General features: G+C 38.6%; 4 protein-coding genes across 5 annotated transcripts in view; 1 reads left to right on the top strand and 3 right to left on the bottom strand.

The window, feature by feature from the left end:
• Positions 1-7,806, bottom strand: part of LOC130077312 (gastrula zinc finger protein XlCGF7.1-like) — a 193,038-nt gene extending 185,232 nt beyond the window's left edge. Inside the window, exon 1 of the mRNA XM_056242516.1 lies at positions 7,767-7,806. The gene's annotated coding sequence lies outside the window, so the exon portion shown is untranslated. The remainder of the gene's footprint in view (positions 1-7,766) is intronic.
• The window catches only part of LOC130077302 (SLAM family member 5-like), a 217,424-nt gene that overhangs the window by 67,566 nt on the left and 132,973 nt on the right, over positions 1-16,885 (top strand). The window lies entirely within an intron of this gene.
• Positions 1-16,885, bottom strand: part of LOC130077299 (gastrula zinc finger protein XlCGF7.1-like) — a 162,236-nt gene that overhangs the window by 99,230 nt on the left and 46,121 nt on the right. The window lies entirely within an intron of this gene.
• The window catches only part of LOC130077295 (gastrula zinc finger protein XlCGF26.1-like), a 26,844-nt gene continuing 20,117 nt past the window's right edge, over positions 10,159-16,885 (bottom strand). For both annotated transcript variants that reach the window (XM_056242488.1, XM_056242489.1), the window contains one exon: positions 10,159-11,803. In XM_056242488.1, coding sequence (XP_056098463.1) covers positions 10,254-11,803 — 1,550 coding nt within the window. In that variant the 3' untranslated portion in view covers positions 10,159-10,253. The remainder of the gene's footprint in view (positions 11,804-16,885) is intronic.

Genomic DNA, 16,885 nt, shown 5'->3' with positions numbered 1-16,885 from the left:
AAAGGAAGCATCAATTTCATAGTAGTAGTCGATTGTTTGAAGTGAATGTAAACAGTTCAGAAAAAAATGCGTGTCTCACATTATGTTGGATACATGCAGTTCTTAACATGGCCACAGCTTAAAGGTGCTCTAAGCGATGGCCAAAACATTTTTTGTCACATACAGCAAACATCTCCTCACTAACCGCTGGCTGCCTGTCCCCTGAACACACTGTAAAGAAACGCGATCTCTGTAGACAGCAACAAAAGCAAACTGCAGCGACCCGCTCCCCAAAACATAACAAACTGTTCCAGCCAATGACCGACAAGAAGGGTTTGGGGGTGTGGTTTGGGGGGTTAGTGTGCGGATGAGGAGGAGGGAGGGTCTAGCTAGCCTCCGTTTTGTTTGACAATAGTTCGAACGTCAACAAGAAGTGACGTCACCCAGGATCGCTTAGAGAACCTTTAATAAACCTACTCTTGTCTTTGTCCTTATTGTTCATCGAACAACAAAAGACAAAAATAAATGGATGGATGGGTGGGTTGGTTGGGTGGGTGGGTTGGTTGGTTGGCTGGGAGGGAGGGATTGGTAGGTGGCTAGTTGATTTCATCCGTGTTTTCATGTTCTCAGTCTGGCATGTTTATTGTCAAAATAAATAGAAAAATAAAAAATAAAATAAAAAATAAATCACCCACTGCCCTTAACTGAATAACTTTTGTAACTTTGAAAAGGATTTATCTATATTCACTTTATACATTGAAGACTATGCCGTGTTATGTTACATTTTATTACTTGATTCAATTTATGTACCTGAAAATTGTGATGTTTCACTAGCATCTAAAATTTCCTTAGCCAGCTGAAAAAAAATCCTTAGCGTTGAGCAGTTCTAAATATGTGAAAAGCTATTAAATGAAAGATAATATATGATAGAGCAATAGAATGAACCATGAAAGTAACAGAAGCTTCTACAGTACATTTCAACAGGCATAATTAGGCTGAATAACTGAATAAAATATATATTTGCTAAACTAATTATGCTAACTAATTTGATTAATATTCTTTGGCTTCTCTATCCAATATTTTTTACAAATATTTTTACCCTATGTTAATTACAAATACAATGAATTCCAGGGACCGGTACCTGGTATCGGCAAGTACAAAAAACTAAAGAATTGGTATCGGACTCGTTCTGGAAAAAGTGGTATCGGTGCAGCCCTAATTTAAAATAAACAAATCAATTAATTAGAGATGCACCGATTACAATTTTCTAGGCCGATTCCGATTTTAGCCGATTCCGATTTCATTTTTTCTAACCACTTTAAATAGTTTGGGAAATAATAAAAACAAGTTTAAATGGGTACATTTTCTATAAATATTTTTGAGTATTCATTTTCTTTTCTAACATAGCCTACTCCAGTTCTTTTTAAAACACACCAGACATGCAAATTCTGTGCATTTTGGGCACTTTTGGTGTGAAATCATAATTATTTTGTCCATCAAAATGTGCTTTAAACGTGAGCAGCGCAGCAAATAGACTCTGCGCCGAAACCCGCGCTTCACTGCTGCTCACGCGACGCTCCTGCTCGACGCTCACGCGCTGCTCCTGCTCCCGGTGTGAATGCACTCATTGATTAACATGCACGCCGAAACCCGCGCTTCACTACTGCTCACGCGACGCTCCTGCTCGACGCTCACGAGCTGCTCTTGCTCCCGGTGTGAATGCACTCATTGATTAACATGCACGCCGAAACCCGCGCTTCACTACTGCTCACGCGACGCTCCTGCTCGACGCTCACGAGCTGCTCTTGCTCCCGGTGTGAATGCACTCATTGATTAACATGCACGCCGAAACCCGCGCTTCACTACTGCTCACGCGACGCTCCTGCTCGACGCTCACGAGCTGCTCTTGCTCCCGGTGTGAATGCACTCATTGATTAACATGCACGCCGAAACCCGCGCTTCACTGCTGCTCACGCGACGCTCCTGCTCGACGCTCACGAGCTGCTCCCGCTCCCGGTGTGAATGCACTCATTGATTAACATGCACGCCGAAAAAAAAACCGCGCTGCTCACGTTTGCGGTGTGAAACGACCGTAATTCACGAGGTTTCCTACATGTGCGTTCCGTGTGCACGTGTGATCAGTGGCGGCCTTAAGCATCTGGGGGCCCGTTTCAATAACTAATATGGGGCCCTACCCACATAAAATATAAACATAATAGAGCAGAAAAAGCAAGGATTCCTGTTGGTTTGCATCAATGGTATATTATTTTATTACGTGCACTTTCAGCTTCATGAACAGGCAGCTCAACATAGAAATAATCCAACCTGATTAAAACTATATACAATTATACAGCGTTTTACGTTGGAATAAGCCTCGCCCTTTCACGCAGGGTAACTTTACTTTTGGTAGACTGAAGCTTTTCTTTTGTTGTCCGATATCTTTCGTTTTTCAGCACCACTGGCATATGTACGTTTCATTTCCTCTTAAAATTATTTTCCTGCTCAAAATAACATTTTACCCTAACGGCAAAAAAGGCAAAGGTATAAATATAAAAACTACAAATATTATACTTCAGATCACTTAAGCCGTTCGCGGGGGCGGTAAACGTCGCCATGGTAACCGCGAGTTCGACCAATCAGAGACGTCAGTGTTTTGCTTAGAATTGTGTGTAGTGTAGTATTTCTCCAGAAGATCGCGAATAACAAGGTTGATTTCATACCTTGTGGCTTTTATAGGAGCAGAAACTTTTGTTCCACAACCTCGTAGTCAATCTATCTTGAATGGTTTAGACATTATGGCTGAAAATCAATATCCTACGGAGAAAATGAATGGGATTTTGCTGGTCTGTTGGGGCCCCCCTTGGAGGGCGGGGCCTGTTTCAATTGAAACGGGTGAAACATAGGTAAGGCCGCCCCTGCGTGTGATGCTGATGTTGCGCGATGTTAATCATGTGGCGCCCGAGTGCATTTGACCGGCATAAAATCGGAATATGTCAGACTGACCAGCCGGTCGCCGATCATGGCCGATCACGTGAAAATCGGCCGATTCCGGTCACCAGCCGATCAATCGGTGCATCTCTACAATTAATCAATCAATCAATTATTGACAAAGTACATAAAAAAGTGTTTTGAAACAGTAAAACAGTAAGCTTATAATAATAATTTATAATTGAATGGTCGGGTTGGGAAATGTCACATCAATCTTTACGTAATGATGTCATTTACATAAACAGGAAGATGAAATCTTTTCAGGAGATGACAACAACTTACACACATAATCATCATAATACAAACAAGCACAACATACAAACACAAAATAAAACATTCACATCATAGCACTCAGGTCTCTAATTTGGAAAATTGTACAACTGTACATAAGGCAAGTTCTGGCTATGCGCACTAGTGTTGGCAAAAGTGCCGACTTTGGTACCAATTCGGTACTGAACTTTAAAAAAATTGCATTTTGAGCGCTGTTGAACAGGTTCTTAACACCTCTGATTGGCCATTGCGTTCACACGCTCAGCATTTATGTCTCTGATTGGCCATTGTGTTCACACGCTAAACATATATGTCTGTGATTCGCTACAATGATCAACGCTTCAAAAACGTGTTGTCTTCACAGAGCGCTTACACAGATACACACAGGAGCGTTTGAAAGCAGATATATTAGGGATCCGCTGATAGACGCCTGCTTTCAAACGCTCCCGTGTGTATCTGTGTAAACACACTAACGTGTGCCCACCCCCAAAACACTGGATCAGACAGGTAAGATCTAACGTGCTATAGTATGCAAAATTAAAAAAAAAATATCCAATAAAGAAATAATTAAAAACAGACAATGGCCCTCTATTAGCCTTACATAACTACTATTTAACAATAAACAGCCAAAAAACTTCCATAACATTAACAAGTTGATTTTGTCCATAAACACAAATACATCGTAAACATGCAACAAATAATAAACTTATCACAAGATCAGCACACACATCAAGTAAATACAGAATAGTACTAGGCTGACGTCATCCAGGTTCGTCATCACAATATGTCTTACAGTAAGACGTAAGACTGAGGCGCACGTAACCTACACGCATGTAAATAATTGAAGTGCACTTTTTTTATATATATATATATATATAAATATTGAACACACAGGAGAATATATTTATTTAATTGAATCGCAGTTTTTGTGAATTCACAATTAGGGCTGCAACTAACGATTATTTTGATAATCGATTAATCGGACGATTATTTTTTCTATTAATCGGATAAAAATTCAATTCGATTTTTTGTTTATTATGACTAAATAAAACCCGGTTACACTATTTTAAGGTGTCCTTGTTACAGTGTAATTATATATTTAAGTACAGAGTAATATTAAGTAACTACATGTACTTACTATAGGAATAGGGTAGGATTAGGGTTGAGGGTTAGTTGCATGTAATTATGCATAATTTACTGTTATTACTACAGTAAGTACATGTAACATATGTAACAAGGACACCGTAAAATAAAGTGTTACCTAAAACCCTAAATTAGGATATTTATGTGTAAAAGTGTACTTTAAAAAGTGCAAAAGCCACACATTGAGTTTTACAAATATCAATATTTGCATTGTGTTTAATGATAATTGCTGATGGCAAGTTGACAACCATGATTAATGTAAAAAAAGAAGATATAATATGTGACGATATAAACTAAAAACATCTAAAATATATAATTCATTTAATTTTTATTTAAAATTAATTGAATTATAAGGATAATTTGTAAAAAATAAATATAGAAAGACTGAAAACAAGCGTGTGAACGTAGAGCCGCTGTAGATCGCGTTTGAAAAACAATTAAAACTTAATAGTAGACAAATGCTATATAAAGAGAACGTAATGGAGGTACGCTGCAAGCTAACAGGCTTGATTAAAAGGACAGGAAAAATGATGCATTAGTGCACAAACATTCGCTGAAAACCACTGAGTACAGTGACTAAAAAACAATATTTTACTGCTGCTGTTATTAACTGCCTTTATATTTAGTGCTTCGCTTTGTAAAGACCATTTTAATTTAATATTTCTGCGGTAGCACTATTTTAATCCATCACTTATGTTGCGAGCGAACTGATTGCGCAACCTGAAAATACAGACATCCCAAGTGTCCCGGAAGTTCTGGGAGTCACCCGCATATTGATAGCGGCTCGCAAATTAGTTCAAACTCCCGGGATTTGAGCGCGCAAGCAAGACCGCGGATGCGAGACAGAAGAGACTGTGCTCCAAACCGTGTAGCGCGAGCGCGCGGCAGAGCAACGGAGGGAGAGAGAACTTGCGTGTGTATGCCTCATGAAGCGCGTGTAAGACAGAGAGCATCCTGATTGGCCTGTTTCAACCAATCACCAGTAAACGCTCCCCGTGACGTAAGCAGACCAACTAATCGATAATGACATTCGTTGACAACGATTTTCATAATCGATTATTATCGATTTTATCGATTAGTTGTTGCAGCCCTATTCACAATAGCACTAAATAAGGGATGGAAATTAACTTTTTTGTCCACCAGCCACAGTGGCCACATTTCAAAATCTACTAGCCACTCAATGTTTTTACCAGCCACTTCCTTGTTTTTAACCGATAATGTGTAACTGCATGTGAAAATTAATACTACAAGATCTACTATACTTAACCAGTTTATTTAATCTCAAGTCTCAATGAAATACTGACATTTTCTTTTTCTCTCTTACATACACACAAACCATGAACTGATATACATTTCGTTAAATGAGTAGGGCAGTTTAAACAAAAAACTGAACCAATGCTAAACCACACTCTATGCTGGAGGTTGCTCTCTCTGCGAGAGTACCGTAAAACTTCAAATAATAGCCATGTCCCAAATAGAAGTCTGTCTCTTTTACACGCCTGGTGTGGCGACAGGGTAAATAAAGGCTTATTTAATTTCGGGTTGTATTTAATCTTCTAAAACCCCGTCAGATCGCTCGCTTTTTGGCGCCCCCAAAGCCTTTTTTAATCGGTGAGTGATGTAGAATAGAATGACTGCTGCGCTTGACAGGGCGCAAACGACCAGAGCAAGAGAGAGACTCGGCCGCGCGCGCGCACTCTCACGTCTTTAAACAACACAAGCACTGTCTTGCTCTCTCTCCCTCGCGCATATTAATAAAAATCAATTGACACGATAGTAAAAGGTCGGAAGACCGCAGTTTCACGTGGAGCATTTGGGGATTTTTAGTGATTAGAGACTCTAGGAACAACATCTCAACACTAAATTATAAAGGCCTGTCTCAAATACAAGCCGGTGCAGTTCGACGATTTGGGAAAATAAAAGCCCGGGCTATTATTTGAAGTTTTACGGTATGCCTGTTCTGTCATTTACATCTTGCGCTCGCGGCTAGCTCCCACCTCTCGCGCTCAAGCCTCAACGGAAGAAGCGCGCGGGTAGATGTTCGCGCGGCTAGCTCTTTACGACACACGAGAGCTACCCCGCCCTAAAAATACACCATGCGCTCGCGGCTAGCTCTCCCTTTGAACGGCAAACCGCCTCTCGCGCACCCACGTTTTCTTCCTTCGTCGAGCCCATAGACAGTAAAAGAAGGTCGAGCCTCGACGGAAGCAGCGCGCGGGTGTTGAAGGTGTGCCTCCTCTAAAAGTGTCCGCCGTCCGGGTGAAACAGTATGCTATTTTTATTTACCCGCCACGGTGGCCGGTAGGTGAAGCGAGTTTACCCGCCACAACACAAAATCACCCGCATTTGGCTGGTGGCGGGTGCTAATTTCCATCCCTGAGGACTATGCTATAGTATGGTTTTTAAACGGTTTTAGTACATTGTGCAGCCTTAGAAAACAATCTAATAATGCGGTTCAATGATTCTAGTCCGTGTAATACACTAGAGATGTGACGGTGATAATATTCTCCCACCGGTTAATCGACTTGTGACATCACCGGTAATACCGGGTTAATTTTTTTTTTTTTTTACATTGCTTATAAAAAGCGGGTGCAACAGTGTGCACTGCACTTCACTTTCACTTTTAAATTAGCGTCAATTCATCCTTCGCAGGGAGTTTGATTGACTGAACACTAACACCGGTAACACCGACTATCATAGCAAGCCTAGAATACACCCCTTCTGGCGTTTTGTTCATTACTCGACACGGGAAAATTGCAATCGAGGATTTTATAAAATTGAGTACTTTAATTTAATCAAGGAATACACACAGTGATGTCTATGCTAGCGGCAATAACAAACTGTTCCATTGTAATTTGACCGTGTTTTATTCATATCAGATAAACTTTGTGTAGGTAACTGTAAAGTTTATCCTATTCTTCTCCCAGTTCACCGTTTCATGTATTTCGAGAGAAGTAGATTAACTAATATGTTGTAAATCCGATTCTCTGAACAAACATGGCGATGGCCATAACGCAATACAGAATTAACATGACCATTATAAAAGGTATCTAAACGACAAAACACATTCACTTACAGGTGTTTGGCAATTGGAATATCAGATGTTTCAAAATCTAGTTTACAAGAATGTGAATATTTTTAATAAAAAAGGAAAAATTAAAAGCCATACATCTGTCATACAGCTCTATTGAGTCTGCGGTGTGTCACGTGACAAGCATGACGCCTCGGCATGGAAATAATAAAGATACTCAGCTAGAATATTTAAAAATTATGTGTGAAAAGGTTAATCAAGTTATTTCAAAGTTGTTATGATTATTCTAACTGCAATCACTGAATCTGATGAAAGTATTAGAACCATATTAAAGAATCAAAAAATAAACACCAACCTATTTGTTCTTCAGTATCTTCCTCCTTTATTCGGTAGGGTTCTGGATCATTCATGTTTTCAATTTTCTTTCACAAACTTTGTCGTCTTCACTTGTAGGCTGGTGGGAATATTCCAGCATTTATTGGTGAATCGCTGTGGGAGGAGCAGAACAGTTAAAATCAAAAACATCTGTTTGTGTTTATCTACCAAACTATCCAAATATAAAGTTATTTAATTCATTTTAAAACAAGTTCACATTCTACATATCTATATATTTTGTCTGAGTCAATCTTATTATCTTGAAGAGGCTTTTGAGCAGCTGTTAATTGTGACATTCCCTCTTATTAAATCTTAGCAGTGAGATTTAATTTACGTTATAATAACTTCTTTACAGCAGCATATGTCCAATGAACCTAAATAAAGTTCAATTTACAACTAGTTATTGCATTGTCATAAAAAAATCATAAAAATGTTTTTTTCTAGGAACAGAAACGGCTCTTTAAATAAAATTAAAGAGCATGACAAAACAGCATTTTTATCTTTACAATGTAAACCTTTCTTCACATTTATCTACATATTCAGACTTCCCTCTTGTAATGGATTTAAAGTAACAACAGCTGCTGAAAAGCCTCTACGTGTCAGAAATAGATATTAATGTTAAAAATAACAAACAAAAGAAAATATCTATTCATATTATCTACTCACAAGAACATACTTTGACTTTTGATCAACTGTCATATCAGTAAATACCATTATTGCTCTAAACATAGAAACAATCATAAAGACGAACATGCAAAAACAATAGTCGCTCAGATTTTAATGAATTTAACATTGGTTCCTCACATCGTTGCCTGCTAGGCTGTTTATGTCAGTCACGAGACGCCAAAAAAGACGCACAAACAGATCTGTAACAGATGAAAACCTTACAGAAAAAAACCCTGTAAAATGTTGTTATAACAAGCTGTGCGTTTTTCATATAATTGTATAAACACACGAAGCACCGTGGACAGCTTACCTTAGCTCAAAAGGCTAACGCTGTGATGGCGGTAGTGGTGACGTCTTCTTCTTCTTCTTGTTTTATGGCGGATCGCAGACACAAAGTGCATTACCGCCACCTATCGCCCGGGTGGACCCTTTTCACACAGACTGTGATGACGCGATTTAAATGTCATGAGCATTGAAAATCCTGCAGTTTTTTAGATTTGTTCTACAAAAAAGTATGTACATTTATAACAATATACTTTGTATTATATTACCTTTGCATCAAATAATTAAAAAAAATAGTTAGCGCTGCTGTGAGGGTGTTTCTAATACAACGGCTGTGGGGGAAACGTGGTAATATTGACATTTTTCTCTCTTCTGACTGTCTTTATCAATCTTTCTCTATTTTTTTTCTTCTTTTTTAAAGTGGTGAAAAAAAAAACAGTTTTAGTTTTATTTAGCTATTTAAGCAAATGGGAGCATAAAAAATAATGTAGTCTCTTCATTTACCAGGTGATATTACTATATTAGTTTACCCGATGACGACTTCCACTTTTAAGAAACCTGGAAAAATGTGAAAAGGGACACTCAGCCTACGTTTGACTAAATTACATACGTAGTACTATTGGACATTTTTGTCTTTTGGGCTATTATATTAAATTGACACGCCTGCTGTCTGCATGGTTCCTTGAAAACAGCTTGAACGATTTTAAATATTATTAATTGTGATTTAAATATTAAGTCGTTTTGATTGTTTATGTATTCTTTTCCCTTTTGTGTTTTCCTTTTTTGTTGTTTCTTTTGTTAGTATGTTAAGTTTCTTTGCCAGTGTATCCACATGTGAATTGTAAACTCGTGCTCGATCGGCCCAATGGAGGCATCCGATCAGCGGGGGAAGGTTTCTGGCGTGGCAAAGTAATTTTGATTAAATCAAATACATAATATATGAAATAAATGAAAAGGTTTATTTATTTCATATATATATATAAACCTGATTTATCTGAAATAATCAATGAGCAGTCGATTAATCTTTCTAATAATATTTGATTAATCGATTATCAAAATCTCGGATGCAGCACTAGACAGCATCACAAATGGAAGTAAAAGTTCAGAACTCAAACTACTTTTTTTTTAATGAAAGATTCTTTACACATCAATGGCAGTGATACAGTTTCTCTCCAGTGTGAATCCTCATGTATTTTCAGATATATTGACCGTTTAAATCTCGTCACAGTGTGAACACTTATAAGGTATTTCTGTAGTGTGAACTGTCTGGTGCATGATCCTTCACATTGCTGTCTTTTTTTTCTGGTGTAATTTTAAAGCACTCGGCTCACTAAAACTCTATCCACACAAACAACAGATTTAAGGCCTCTCCTTTGAATTAAATTTCAGATGGTGCTTTAGCAAATATGCTCCGATTTTTTTTTTTTACTGCACTGGTCAGTTATATAGTCTTTCTCAAAAATATGTACACAGATGTACTTTAAAAACACTTGATTTTCTGTAACTCTTCCCATATGGATCATGTGTATGGCTTCACTCCAGCGTGGATTTTAATGTGTACGTTAAGGTTTCCTTTATGTGTGAAACTCTTCCCACATTGATCACATGTGTGCGGCTTCTCTCCAGTGTGGATTTTTATGTGTTCGTTAAGGTTTCCTTTTTGTGCGAAACTCTTCCCACACTGATCACATGTGTGTGTCTTCTCTCCCATGTGGATTTTCATGTGTTCATTAAGGTGCTCTTTTCGTGTGAAACTCTTCCTACATTGATCACATATGTATGGCTTCTCTCCAGTGTGGATTTGCATGTGTTCGTTAAGGGTTGATTTATGTGCAAAACTCTTCCCACACTTTTCACATGTGTAAGGCTTCTCTCCAGTGTGGGTTTTCATGTGTACGTTAAGGTTTCCTTTTAGTGTGAAGCTCTTCCCACACTGATCACATGCATGTGGCTTCTCTCCAGTGTGGACCCTCTCATGTATTTTCAGATATACTGACCGTTTAAATCTCTTGTCACAGTATGAACACTTGTAAGGTGTCTCTGTAGTGTGAACAGTCTGGTGCACTTTCAGTGCACCATCTGTAAAAAAAGTCTTTCCACACTCAGAACAAATATGATCCTTCACGTCGCTGTGTTTTTTCTGGTGTATTTTTAATGCACCCATCTGACTAAAACTCTTTTCGCATATATAACAGACGTAAGGCTTCTCTTTTGTATGAACTTTCAGGTGGTCCTTTAGGAAATCTGCCCTAAAAAATGTTTTACTGCATTGGTCACAGTTGTGTAGTCTTTCTCTAGAATGAGTAAGCAGATGTACTTTAAAGACGCTTGATTTTCTGAAACTCTTTCCACATTGATCACAGGTATACGGCTTCTCTCCAGTGTGGATTCTCATGTGATCATTAAGCTGTCTTTTTTGCGTGAAACTCTTCCCACATTGATCACATGCGTACGGCTTCTCTCCAGTGTGGATTTTCAAGTGATCCTTTAGGGTTCCTTTTTGTGTGAAACTCTTATCACACTGATCACATGCATATGGCTTCTCCCCGGTGTGGATTTTCATGTGTTCATTAAGGTTTCTTTTTATTGTGAAAATCTTCTCGCAGTGATCACATGTGTACGGCTTTTCTCCAGTGTGGATTCTAATGTGTTCGTTAAGGATTACTTTTTGTGTGAAACTCTTCCCACACTGATTGCATGTGTACGGCTTCTCTCCAGTGTGGATTTTCATATGCTTGTTAAGGTTTCCTTTTTGTGTGAAACTCTTCCCACATTGACCACATGTGTACGGCTTCTCTCCAGTGTGGATCCTCATGTGTTCGTTAAAGGTTTTTTTTTGTGAGAAGCTCTTCCCACATTGACCACATGTGAAAGGCTTCTCTCCAGTGTGAATTCGAATGTGAAGTTCAAGACTTTGCTTGTATGGGAAACTCTTTCCACACTCAGGGCAAGTGAAACATAATTTGTATCTTTTCAATGAGGGACTCGAGGATTTATCTTCAGTTTTGACATGATGTTTCTCCCCCACTTCAAACGGTTCTTCAATCGCCATGTTCTCTTCTATCAGGTCTAAAATGAAAGTAAAAAAAATAAAATAATAATAATAATAAAAACAAAGAGAGAAATGTGAACGGGAAAGGACAAGTGAACCCTGACATAATAGTAGAAAGTCTGATCATTTTTATGCATTATTTGGAATTTGGTACATTTATCATCCAATTATTATTTTTAAAACATGACCAGCACAAATTACAGGATTTGTAGTAAGAACTATTAGATATGTTTGATTAACTGCATTTTACAAGTCAGGTTGTAACATGTTCAAAATTTTAGTAATATGATTGCAACAAAGTGAACCAGACATAAATCAATATATTGTTATACAGTGCTACAGAGGCCCTTCATAATGCAGAGGGCAAATGCCTGGTTTTCATAGTTGGCAATGTTACACTAAATTATGCTGAGTTGAAGTTTAGTGCATTCAGGGTTCTCAAGTTTTATCAAAAGCTTGGAGTGAGATCACATGCGGTTAGGGGAGGAGCCCCAATGGAGCCCCGCCCATCCCTGCCCCCCAATTTTACCCATTGTTCATAATTAACCAGCACAAATTGAAATAATAACAATTGGTAAATCTGATAAATGACAGAGCAATTCGTCACATCAAATATAGCCTACTCTTTAATGTTATATTTCAAAATTACAAATATACAAAAATTACAAAAATATAACAAATTGCTCCAAACAGTTTGGAAAAACAAATCTTTTTGCATTTTGAATGTGTCGAAATGGTATAATGATTTATTGTGTGGTGGGACATTGTGAACAAATGGACATATTAGAGTATTAAGGTGTTTGTGTGTGTGTGTGTGTGTGTGTGTGTGTGTGTGTGTGTGTGTGTGTGTGTACACAAATATCTTTTTGCTTTTTCCCTAACATCTTTGAAAAATACAAATGCAATGGCAATGATTAATGTTTTGACAGGATATAAAATATTACCCAGAGCACTCTGCTTTAATACATGTAGCCGTAATGTAACTAGAAAGACTATTAATACAGTATAATATATAGCTAATTTAAAATAAAATGAAGAAATACATTTTCATTCCTTCCCATACCCACTAACATTTCCCTTATAGTTTCAGGTAATGTAAGCTAGCCAAACTGAGCCAAAGCTTCTGGCCTGGTTGCAAAGTAGTTGTAGAGTTTTTGACTGCATTAATACTAATGTATACGATGGGCTAAATTTTAAATGTTCTAGCCTAAAAATGTTAGACAAGCTTTCTTCCCTTCTCCATCACGACGCGTGTTTGCGCGATGTTGTTGGTTACCTAGTAACGAACGTACGGTGGCCGAGAATGTTCCGTCAACTTCGGTGTGTTCACGCGCGTCTATGTTGCCTAACGAACGCAATCTGGCCAAGAGATACGTGCTGGCAGCAGGAAACTTCACTTTGTGTGCCTGCGCCTCGTATACAACGTTATATATAAAGCTTGCAGGACAACTTGGTTGGCATTGCCTTTTCAGCGAGAGAAATACACGGTGTGGCGTGTGAGCGTGTGAACTGGTTGAATTGCGTGTGTCTCACGGCCAATGCGTGAGACTTGAGAACCCTGGTGCATTGTATAAATACAGGGTTCTAAATTTACTTTTTTGATGACCAGCCAACGTGGCTGGTAACTTTCTAAAGTTACCAACCATTTAGAATTTTCACTAGCCAAATTTTTTTCCCATGAAAATAAGAGAGATTATGAGTGCCACTGAATGCATTTGATCATTTTATTAACATTGTTGGCATGAAAAACAACAACGCTATCTCACGACCAATTCGTACGAATTCGTACGAGTGATTAAAAGGTGGCTAATTCGTACGAATTCGTACGACCTCACTCGCACAATTCGAACGATTTGTCTACGTGATGGGTAGGTTTAGGGGCGGGGTCAGGGGTAGGTAATTCGTACGAATTCATATGAATTTGGTAACTCATAAAATATGTACGAATTAGCAAAAATCGTATGAATTTGTACGAGTGAGGTCGTATGAATTCGTACGAATAAGCCACCTCGTAAAATTCGTACGAATTGCCGTGAGATCAGGCTGAAAACACATATAAAGTACAATACAACACAGAAAGTGCAAACATTTCATTTCAAGTTTGGGATCTATCTATCTATCTATCTATTAGGGATGTGCACGAATATTCGAATTTTTGATCTGTAATTATTATTCAAAAAATAAAATACTATTCAAATTTTTTTTCGCAGTTATAATTAAATGCACTGGGTGGAGCGTTTAACAAGTGGATTGTATTTGATCACATAATGTCATTGTCTGCCTAGCCAAGTAATGGAATAACGTTAATCAATTATTAATTAAACTGAGTTATCATAATATCACCACCACTATGAGAAATCACATGAAATCCAAAAAAACACCAGTCGACTGAGGAAGCAGCTGTCCATCACTGCATTAACGACTGCAGGTCAGCAGCTGTACCCCGATATCTTCTGGTAGCAAAATGATTTTGAGACATATGCTTCCTTTAAGTTTCGTTGAGGGAGACAGGTTTAAGAACAGAAAAACGCATGCTGTTACTTCACTTTGCACACACACACGTGTCTCTGCAACGTCTGTGTCAGCGCAGCGCGTTTTCTCACTCGAGCATGTGGATATTATTGTTTTTCTCAACATGAACATGATAATCATATGCTGCTTTTTTTCTTTTTGCGTTTTTTCCTCGTTTGCGCTGCTTGAGCTTAAATGCTTTTGTTGTTAATATTTTTTCTTCACACATATTGTTTAATGTTTTCAACTAAAAGAAAACCTTAAGATATATAGTAAGCTTGTTGTGTATATTGCCTAATGTATAAGCTTGTTCAGAAATAATGACAAAAACCTTTTAAAAAAAAATTACGTATCTCTCGTTAAACAACATATAAATTTAAACCCAGGAGTCTGTCCCAACCACCGCCGCATTTAGTTTAATCTTAACTTTTTACTTTACTTTACTACCTCCCTCCTCTTTCAGTCTATGCTCCCTGCTCTGGCTCGTTCTTCATCTTCCTTGTGTTTTCTGGTGGACGGACGCGTACGCTCCTTTCGTTTCCAATTTCCATGATCATTTCTCGCGCTGGTTTCACTGCAAACTACACGCACGCGCAGCCAATGGGCGTATGAAACGTCATCACGTAGCATTACGGCACAGTGTTCATGGGAAATGTAGGAAGTACTCCCAGGGGGATAAATGACCGAGAACAGAGACCTTATGCATCACCGGCCAAACTGGCTAGTAAGTTTTTATTAACACCCGCAAATTTTGGTGTTAATTTAGAACCCTGTATATATCGTATTGTTGCCTCTGTATCGGGATACGTATCGTATCATGACTTTGTTGCCAATACACAGCCCTAGGTGTCACGTACATTGCCAAGAAGAAAGCTTTTCAGAGATGGCAACAACTCAGAGACCTAAATTTTATTAAGTCAAGTCAAGTCACCTTATTTATATAGCGCTTTTAACAATATAGATTGTTTCAAAGCAGCTTTACAGTGATAATAGGAAATTAAAGTAACAAAGATTGTTTCAGCTTTACAGCAGCTCTAGGATAAAATTATTGTCCAGCTAAAGTGAATTAGTTATTAACTTAGGGGCCGCTAACACGACACCGTCCTAAAACCTTTAACGCGCTCCGGCCTGCTCATTCACACAACAGTGCCCGGTGGCTCGAGAACGCAAACCTTGAAATAGGTTCCAAGGTGCAACTCTTTAAAAAAAAAAAAAAAAAATCTCTGCGCAAACTTCAAAAACGTGAACCTGTGAAAGCGCTGACAGCGTGCACATGCGTATTATGTGTTTAGTCTATAGGTATGCGCAATTTAATATATATATGTGTGCAGGCGTGTAATCAGTCTTTACAAATTGACCTCAACAAATTACTTGTCTGGCCTTAATTTATAATACAGAATTGTTTATCGCTTCCGCGTAGCCATGTGAACTGGAATTATTTTGACAACGTTTTATCTGTACAGAGGTAAAGGGAAGGGAAGAAGGCCTTCACAGGAGACAGACTAGTTGACATTTCAGGACTGCGTTGTCGTCATGTCCAGGCGCATGTCCTTCGCATGTCCTTCATCAGGTCTGGATACGGTGGACTGCGGTAAACCTCAGGATAATCAGAGAGACTAATATTAGCGTAGACGGCATTCTTCTTATGATGTAATGAATACATCAGGATTCATGGGAAGTGTTCCCGGTTCCAGCTGACCTAATCTATGCAGCCTAACATTGAATTATATAAGTTTATAATGTGTTATGTGTGTGCCAGGTCAAAGAGATGTGTTTTTAGTAGGGCTGCACATTTTCAAGTTTTTCATTAACCGTTAACCGAGGCCCTTAGCGGTTAATACTCGGTTAACCATAGTGTGCGCGCCGCAACCCCGAGATACAGACACACGCGAAAGGGGTAGTTCATTTTTAACACCTTTAATAACTGGTTGGACCACATTTAAAACAAAATTAATTTATAGAAATAAAACGCAGTGGTAAGGACAGAGCAGTTATGGTGTGTTCAAACCGAACGCGAATTTAATTACATGCGCGAGTGATTACATACAAAGTAAATGCAAAGACGCGAATAGACGCACCATTCGCGCCGGGCGTTGCGAATGACGTAAATTGGGCGACGCGTTTGCCGCGAATGTCTTCCGCGCAAGTTGAAAAATTTGAACTCGAGCGAATGTTCAAGCTAGACGCGATAGACGTGTAACGTTATTTGACACTCTATTCGCGTTCGGTGTGAACACACCAGACCATAATGATGCCCGGGTGTTGGCTGTTGAGATTGTACAACAACGAGGTTGTACTTGAAGTATATCTAAGCACTGCATTGCAATACTTACATTTTGCCCCGTCATTCTCGATTTTAAAGCGCTCCCACGCTGTGCTTTTCTTTGCCCGCTTCATATTAAAAAAATGGTCATGACTACTTCTTGTGGACATTACAAATGTATGGGAGCGCTCTGGCGGTCTCTTGTGGTGCAAAAATGTATTACAACTAAATTCAATGCACGCCATTGACGCCACTTAACCGAGCAAAATGTTTCACTCGGTTAAGCAATTTTTAACGGTTAATCGGTTAACCATGGACACCCCTA

This window comes from Rhinichthys klamathensis, unplaced genomic scaffold (assembly GCF_029890125.1).
Source record: "Rhinichthys klamathensis goyatoka isolate OS25496 unplaced genomic scaffold, OSU_Roscu_1.1 h1tg000727l_1, whole genome shotgun sequence".
NCBI lineage: Eukaryota > Metazoa > Chordata > Actinopteri > Cypriniformes > Leuciscidae > Rhinichthys > Rhinichthys klamathensis.
The sequence above is the reverse complement of the archived record's forward strand: the minus strand, read 5'-3'. Positions and strand labels throughout refer to the sequence as shown.